The sequence below is a fragment of the Chroicocephalus ridibundus genome, chromosome 6 (assembly GCF_963924245.1).
Source record: "Chroicocephalus ridibundus chromosome 6, bChrRid1.1, whole genome shotgun sequence".
Taxonomy (NCBI): Eukaryota; Metazoa; Chordata; class Aves; order Charadriiformes; family Laridae; genus Chroicocephalus; species Chroicocephalus ridibundus.
The window spans coordinates 52151599-52160453 of NC_086289.1; the positions used below are offsets into that span (position 1 = coordinate 52151599).

At 43.2% G+C, this 8855-nt stretch overlaps 1 protein-coding gene across 1 annotated transcript; it reads right to left on the reverse strand.

Annotated features, from left to right (window-relative positions):
* Positions 1 to 5365: 5365 nt before the first annotated feature.
* KCNE4 (potassium voltage-gated channel subfamily E regulatory subunit 4) lies at positions 5366 to 8519 on the reverse strand. The gene is made up of 2 exons (XM_063338434.1): positions 8399 to 8519; positions 5366 to 7972 (listed from the first exon to the last, which is right to left on the reverse strand). The coding sequence occupies exon 2, from the start codon at positions 7944 to 7946 to the stop codon at positions 7455 to 7457; it is 492 nt and encodes a 163-aa protein (XP_063194504.1). The 5' UTR covers positions 7947 to 7972; positions 8399 to 8519; the 3' UTR covers positions 5366 to 7454.
* Between the last annotated feature and the right edge of the window lie 336 nt (positions 8520 to 8855).

Below are 8855 nucleotides of genomic sequence, written 5' to 3' on the forward strand. Positions count from 1 at the left end.
CATGTATCTCACAAATATTCCTATACAGGACACTTTTAATCTCTATCCTCTGCCTATTCCATATGAATGTTATGTTCCCTTCTTTCCATATGAATATAATGTTCTCATCGTTCCTGATGATAGTACTTCACATGACGAAGTAAAGGTCATGGAAGAGAAGCTGTGGAAAAAATTATTTTCACTTACAAAAAGAATCCTGTGATATTTTGAATGCCCTTCGTAAGTTTTATTATAATAGTAACGCATAACTAAGTATGTAAATATCCACCCAAACACTAAGTACAGTGTCTATAGCTCACCTGAAGCAGTAAAAACCTTGAGTAGCCAGCCCTACGGCAACATTTTTGGTTGCCACTGCAGGCCGATGACCACCGATGACAGTTAGCTCTGTCAGCAGCCATTTGCACCTCCTTAATGATGGCTCCCCGCAGAGGCAATCTGCACAATCTTTTTCATCTGGTGTTTCATTCTTGATGACTATAGGAGAAAAAAAATTTACAGTGAGAATCCATCTGAGATACACATCCTGGCCAAAGAGCAGCTAATTAGAGATGACTTCAGTTAATTATGTTTAACACTGAACTACTAGACCCCTAGTGAGAGAATGTGACAGAGCTGTTGCTGCTGTGTCCTTTGATGATGGCACAACGAGCAGTTCCTTGGTAAATAAGGGTAGGTGCTACCATCACATTGCCCATGTGTCTCACTGTCATTTCTCGCATAACACTCACCCATCTAACCAAAGTCAGCAGCAACATAAAGGTCATTATCAGCATCTTTTGGTGTAAAATCCTGTGCAACCGAGCAAAATTAACATGTACGAACAGGATGCGTGCACAGCCCCGGACCTCCCACGGTGCTCTCTTGTAGTGCTGTGTGTGGAAAGTCACATCTGGAGAAATGTCCCAGTGGTGCTCGGGCTTTCAGCAGTCCCAGCACCACTCCATGCCTCTGCAAGTGTCAAGAGTCTTCCCTGCTTCCCAGTGTGGCAGAAGCATGGCGCTAGCACGCTGGAAAGCAATTACTGACGCTCATTAGCCTGCTGTTGCTGACAGGATCGGCAGTAGCAAAGGGTCATTTTGTAGCATCAAGTATTTTTAAGGCATATGATGAGAGGGTACTCCATTAAGGGCTTGAAAGAGGCACCACTGGGGCTTGTCTGTGTAACGTTCAAGGATAGTCTGTCCGCCACTGCATAGCTCCATACCTATTATTAAAAAATAGTAGCGGCAGTGCTTTTTCTCTTTTACAGGAAACCCTGCTTGATCAGTTTATTGTGTTCTGAAGAGAGAGAAGGGGGATATACATCCTTAGAGGCGCACGGTTTACATTTCCTCCGGAAAAGAAGGAAAGACTGGTCTTTTGTGTATTCTCTAGGACGGGATTCAAAACCTCTTGTGAACATCTCACATCCTCTGGCCTGCACTGTTCAGCTAACGTTTCCATTGCCGGGATGAGACGCAGCTGTCCCAGAGAGAGCTAGGCTGGGGACCAGCACCACGGCAGGCTTGCTCCAGTCCCAGCGTTCATGGGTAAGCTGCAGGGGATGGAGGCATCACACGCTGGCCCCAGCTAAACAGCTGGGGACACCAGAGGAAGTTCTTTAATTTTGTGGTTCCTTCTCCGAGTACACAGAGTTGCAAATCATCTGTCTTTTCTCACTTTCCGTCAGAGCTCAGCACCCTGAGATTCTCAGCGCAGTTATCCTCACATCAGCCTTAGGCAGCGAAGATGTGCTCTTCTTTACAGCTTATAAATGAGAGTCGTAGCCAAAGCAAGTAATTTTCCAGAGTACCACAGTGAGCCTGGAGCAGAAGAGGAAACTGAATTTAGTCTCCCACACCTGAGGGCTACTGCCCAGCTCACCAGCACCTCCTCTCTCGTATCAGCCAAGCAAAAAGGGCATGTTACATGGCCTCTGCCCACCTGAGGAGGTCCAGTGGGGTGAGCTGCATTCTTCCAGGTAGTCACAGATGCTAGCAATTGTCATTTGTTGCCGGTGGCTACTCTAGCATTTAACAGTATAAAGGGGAGCAAAAAAGTTTGTTGTTCCTAGGTGGGCAAAAGCTTTGTATTTATACCACACCTGTCATCCGAGAATCACAAGCATTTCATGTCTGTCAAGAACACATCAAATTCTCACAGATAGGAATGTAAGTAGCATCATCTGATAATCAAGTGAAGCACGGGACAGTTGAACAGATTACTCAGGGAGAGAGATGGGAATTGTAGCCTGTAATACACCATTCAATAGCCTTTATTATCCTTCTTTTAGTCACTTATTCAGATAGCAAAAGCCTCAGGCTAACCTGGCCTAATATAAACTGGAACCCTACCCGAACTAAAACAAAATTAAACTTTGAAAAACTCTGGTGCTCATTGATTTTGTATTATTTGCCATTTTCTTCCCTTGTTGAGATGGATACAGAAGTGTCAATACGCTAAGGCGGCAGCTCATCTTGCAGCTATTTTTGGCTGTATGCAGTAGGAACTGCAGAGGCGTGTGAAAATGGAAAGAATACAAAAGCAAATCAACCAAATACACAGAGACAAATAGGATCAGTGCTCAAAAACAAATAGCCTAAACAATTTTATTAATTTTTATGCCTCTTAGATTCAAACCTCATATTTCAAATCTAAACAGTGAATTCAAGGAGAAATAATCTTCCCACTAGAACAACAAGGTCCATAAAGGTTATAAGGTGAGCATGGTAGGTAGGCAGGCAACCACAGGAGACCGTGGTCCAGCTTTGGCACAATTGCATCTGGAGCAACCAACTATACTGTCCTGCATCCCTCTTTGAGCATCTCTGAGAATGCTTATCTATCACATGGTGGGAACTCCTTCTGTCTTTGTAAGGTCATGAAATTTTTAGATTAAAATTAAAGGCAGCCGGTTTAATATTCTCTTGGTTCAAATGGCTGTGATAAAAGTGCCTGATAGTCTGCACTGGGGACCTGTGTGCTCATCGTCCTCGGGGAGTTCACCTATCTACCTCTCCTTGTCCAACACCATGCACTGAGAACTTAGAAATAGAAATGACTTGTCATAGTTTATCCGTTTCCTTCCTTTCCAACCCTGTGAGAACTGATTTGATTATTTGGGTAGGTGTGGGCGCATGTCTGAGAAAGGGGCAGAGCCAGGGGAACCCACGGTGAGAGGGCCAAGCTGGGAAGAGAAGTTTTGCAATGAGTTGTAACACACAAGGCTCTTGGCCTTACTTACCGTGATCTGTGACCTGCCTTCTAGTCCTGAGAAAGTGGATTCTCTCCTGTTCATTAGCCTTCCCTGCCTGGTTAACCCTTTCCCTGGTCCAGAGCACGGCAGTCCGGGGAGAGCCTGGGAGATCCTGTCCCTGGGGAAGAGATGAGTTCTGCATTTCCACTACCGTTATTCATCAGGTTCAGTCCATGGTATGGGTAACCTCACAGGTGCGTCTGCACGCGATCCACCAGTCGGGTTCAGGATTGTAAATCAGCCAGCTGCTATCACAGATTCCAACGTGATAATCTTCAGAGTTGGCACTTGTATTTACAGTGGGTCCGACCTACAGACCATGCACACATGTCACGTGAGGCCATCTTTTTCTGTTCTGTCAAAGGTGATGTGCATTAACTATTCCAGCAAACATATGGAGGTGTAGCGCTGCCGAGAAATGGGAGCCTAATTGCTGTGTCCTTTTAAGAAAGAATGAATTTATTAAAAAAATCATCTCCATTCAGTCAAATGACAATCATTTATCATTGCCCTCAAGCCAAGACCTATTAGCTGTGAATCTGATCTAACTCAGCTACTGAAGTACACTGGAAATGTCTGTCATTTTGGGGGGAAAAAAACCCAGAAATTATTATTACCTTTTTCTCCTTAGTAGTCAAAAGGATTTTGAAACAAGCAATTTTCTTCCTTCTATCTGCAGCTTTTTAAGGTTAACAATGCTTCTTTTAATTTGGAACAATAGCTACCTGGGTAGTCGTGGGTCACCAGACTGTCTTCAAAGCATCATTGCATTCAGTTGTACATCCAATTAACTTCTATAGCTAAAATATATTTTTGCTGCTTCCCGCCCCCGTGCCATCAAAATGCTAATTTGGACAAAGACAAATGCATACCAAACTATCACGCATACTTTCTCGCACCACATGGGCCGAGGATAGCTCCGTGACAGTCTGCAAGAAGGTGGCCGCATTTTCGTGCTTACTAGCTCCCTTCAGTGTAAATAGACCCCAAAGCACACAGTGTTTCCCTTTCTAACAGCTCAATTTAACGCAAGAAATCACTGGAATAAGCTAGCATTTTTGATCCACAAAGCAGAGCTGTAATTTACATTTTGTTCTGTTTTTCCTTCTTATCACCAGTGCTGTCAGAAGTCTCTTGATTCATTATAGTGGCAATGGAAACACTGAAACCCTGAGACAGTGGCATGGGTAAATGTGGAAGATGCAACATTACTGACCCGCTATTCCAGGACACTGTGGGTGTCCTGGGAGATTACATTGCTGGAGGGAAACGCAGTCCTGCTGATGGGCAGCTTTAGGTCCACAGAAGCTTGTGAACAGGCCCCAGAATTATTTAATAGGGAGAGACTGAAGAGAGCAGAGCAGAGGGGAACAGGCTTTGTGGGAAAGTAAGCAGATAGAACTTTATAGCAACCTGATTTTTGAGACAAACCTCAAATTACCCCATGGCAAGTAGATCTCGGCCAGTGCCTGTGAGGCTGTACGTGTCACAGCTTGAAGGCGATATGGAAGTGCAAAGTTGCCTCTAAACGCTTCCACCCTGCGTTGGGAGCCAGAATCCCGAAACCTCCCCTTATCCCTAATGCTGGAAATGACAGAGCAGCAATGAGACCCAGGGTCAGAGCTTGTGACCAAGCCAGCTACGTACCATGGCCAAGTACTGGAAATCCAGTGGGAGCAGAGACCTGTGTCAGATATTTGCCCATAACCTCAACTCACCCTCTTTGCTACAACGCAAATTTAAAACCGAAACTCAAAATGCAGACTTTTCAAGAGGCTGAATAAACATCGAAAAAGCTTTCGTAGCATCTTGTCAGTTTTGCCAGCCTCTCCAATGGCTCGCCAGCACCGCCAGCTCTTCGCAGGAGGACTCGGGGCATCCCTGCACCCCACCTGCACGTGGGCAGGAGCCCAGTGCAAGGAAGTTGCCCAGTGCCCCAAAGAGCCAGTACGGACCCAAGGCGGATCCCGAGCGCCTGGCTCAGCCCGCAACGCTGCGGTACTGTCAAACACAAGGAATCATTTCAAAGAGAAGCTAAGAAAAGGATCCTGTAGAAATTTTGCACAGTCTCGTTACTGGAAATCTGTTTGACGTAGTGAACCAACATGGAAACTTTTCCAGGAAACGTGTTTCTTTATTTAAATAAAAATTAGTGCCAGTAGAAACAATAAACTTTAAATACATGAGACAATTATATACAACTCAAAGTTAGGAATTATATACATCAGGTTTTTTACAGATACAAATACATTTATACCAAAAGTAAAAGGACGAAGGAGAAAGCAATGGAAAATGTGACAACTTGCGCATGTCAGTCTCATTTGGAAAGTTTCAGGATTCAAGTGATTCCAGGCAAAGTGCCAAACTTAATTTGGCTTCTTTCAAACTTAAAACAGCCCCTTTTGGAATAAATCTACCAAAAAGCTTTATATGGTCTGATCCAAAGTTCACTGAAGTCGATGGAAAAACCCCCACCGCCTTCAGTCTGAACTGGATCAGGCCCTTTCTGAGCACAACGGGGCCTTTGTTCTGCGGAGTTGAGAGAGAGACAGTGGTACCTCTGCAGGCTACATCACGTTGGATTAACCCCCCAAAGCCAAAACCAGAGCTCTCCCCTCCAAACGGCAGAAGCACACAGCAGACTCGCCTCGGCTCATTTCTGCTGCTCAGCGTTCCTATTTTTTCAGGCTGTCTCTCAAGCTCTAATGCCAGTGGATAAATCACAGAGCTATTTTAGCGCAGGAAATATGTGGAGACATTTTGCAAACATTTTGCTGTGCAATGCTTTAGAGTCAGGCTCTTTAGCCCTCATAGTTCAGAACTAATCCAAACATTATAATAAGTTATTATAAAATATAAGGTATGATCGAAACAATCATACATCGCTACAATATTAACATTACTTCTTTTAACAGTGCAATAATTTAGTAACTAATTTCATGAACATTTGAACAATTGTTGAACGTGAACATTTGAAAAAAATCACAGTACCATTAAATTAGGGGGGGAAGATTGTGGTGGTTTTAAAAACTAGTTACTAATGACTTTATAGAATTGCATGTGTCACATGCGAGCTGATAAAAAAAAAAAAAGATGTAATGCAATGTTTATCTACACTGGCTTAAACAGAGCCAAATGCCAGATTCTTTACTGATGTAAATGGGTACAGTTTTACTGACCTCAAACGGAGAATTTAACTCCAACAGAGAAGCACAAAATCTAGTGCGTGTCCCCTGAAGTCTGGAGGACTCAGCTGGTGACTTCAGCGGGGCCAGAATTTCACCCTTGCTAGGTTAAATTCTATTCTGAATTCCACCTATTTTTCAAGGGGGTGTAACAGAGCAGCATTTGTTCAAGCCTTTCTACATCTTACACCTTGTAACAAAGATCTTTTAATGTCTTTTTTTAACTTACAGATCTTTGCCTTTAGTGAGCAAATGTACATGTCTTTAAAAAAATACAAAAGCAAAAAATAAAACTACTTTTCCCGATAGTAACTCAGTCAAAGACTGGATTGCAGCAGAAATTAGTGAACCTGACCCAGCCGGTACAGGTACAACTTAAGCAAAGATAGATATAGTGGCATGGGTCTGAAATTGGGCTTTACAAACCTCCTGGAAATTCCTTGCCTCTTTTTTTTTTTTTTCTTTCATTCTTTCTTTGCCTAAAGTCAGTCTCCAGCCGTGCTGCAATCCCCCTTCAACTACAGCATCGACAAATTTTCAGCTTTTGAGGCCTCATTGAGCAAATGTGCTGTTGGCTATGGTTTGTTATAAGAAAAACACAGTAAAAGTACTTCTAGCCTACCACAGTTTTGCGTGAATGAGCACTGCCCATCATCTTTAACAACCAGGCACTTGCGTTAGGGAACTTCCCCAAACATTTCCCAGATATTTGCAGAATTCTGAAATAGGCAGAGACATGCCAGTAATAGTTACCTCGTTAGAAAATATATATATATATATTCTCCTTGTTCTTAGCTCTTATGATAAGAAATAATAATGGAAAAAGTAAAATTAAGCATCCCAATTACGTGCAAGTTACACTTTGGTGTTGGGTACTGCTTCCTTGTCCTGCCAGCTCTCAGGAACGCCTCAGGCCCGGGGGGCACAGATACCTGTTGAGAGTTCATTGGAGAGCAGGAAAGTAGAACCACAAGTTCTTAGTGGGAGCTCCACTCACGCTTTGGCAGCTGATCAAGGGAGCCCTGCAAGTGCTAGGAGTTCTTGTGGATGTTTTCTGCAGATCCCTCACTGCTCTCATTGAGGAGCGTTTCTGACACTTCCCCCAGTTCAGCATCCAGCACTTCCTCCTGGATGGTGAAGTGCACGTCTGGGGAGGAGGATTCGGAGCTCACACTGCTGCCTTCCATTGAGCAGATGGCACAGGACAGAGATGGCACCATGCTCTCCTGCAGCATGTTCAGCATCATGGGGATCTGGACAGATTTCAGCCCCGATATGGTTGGTAGAGGCTTCACAGCTTCCCCCCATTCTCTCTCCTCGTCTTTGTAGAGCAGAAGCAAATTGGACGACTTCTCTTTTCTTTTGGATTTCATGTAGCCCAGCATTATCCCTATCAGGAAGATCCCGTAGAAAGACATCACAATCAGAATGTAAAAATACTCGTTGCTGCTGTTCTTCTCCGTGTTGCGGGATTCAGCATCAAGCATGGCTTGGGTCATGTTTGCATGGTCCATTTTCAGCATGGAAAGTGTTTTCCCACAACTAAAGCCTGGAGGAGAATGTGTATGTATACGTAAGATCAAACTTCAGATCAAAGACGTAAAAGAAACATCTGAAAATAGATACCCCCAAACTATTCCCTGCTACTCGTAATTTGTAAGCTTGCAGGGCACACTGATTGAAGCTTGCAGTTTATCATGCTTCTGCATTAATATTGTAACTGAGTGAACTGTTATTTAGATACAGAAAACGTTAGAGGAAAGAAAATATGTAATATTAAATCACGTTGAGTTCTATGCTGAATTATAAAACCCCCAATCCACATGATTAAAGAAAGAAAACTATATAGAAATATTCTGCCAGGCACTTAAACATAGGTTTTTTTGCTACTTGACCATGTTTCCATAGCAGGGGGGGAAAGTCAGAAGTATTATTTTATTCAATGGTGCAGGAAAAAAATCAAAAAGCAACTTACGTTGGTATGCAAATAATTCCTCCTTTTGCAAAGCTCAAGAGACCTTTCCTCTACCAAATGCCGGGTGTTCTGAAAACTTTCCTCTGCTGCAGTTGGAATAAATAGCTCTCAAGAAATGTTTCATCACGTGTTTTAGAGGCACAGTTTATAATAGTTTTGTGTTGGAGTCAACAGATGAACTTGAAGGATTGCAGTTCAACCCACTGAACTCTTAACAGCTGTGAAAAGAAAAAGAGTTGGGAATTCAGATTTTACTCTTTCCTAACCAGTTCAGCACAGGTTCTTTCAGCTTGTGAATCTGTTCCTTTCACTGCCATCCCAATTGCTGTATCTGACCTGTTACCCTGAGAGCCGCTGTGCAGAATGCAAAACCTGCAAACCACTATTCTGTGTCTGTCATAAAATATAGAAAAATATACGTGTGAATTTTATAGTAGACACTATCAAGTTATTTACA

What these genes read in the sequence shown, in the direction of transcription:
- KCNE4 (XM_063338434.1), bottom strand. Translation starts at nt 7,946, where the DNA reads ATGCTGAAAATGGACCATGCAAACATGACCCAAGCCATGCTTGATGCT.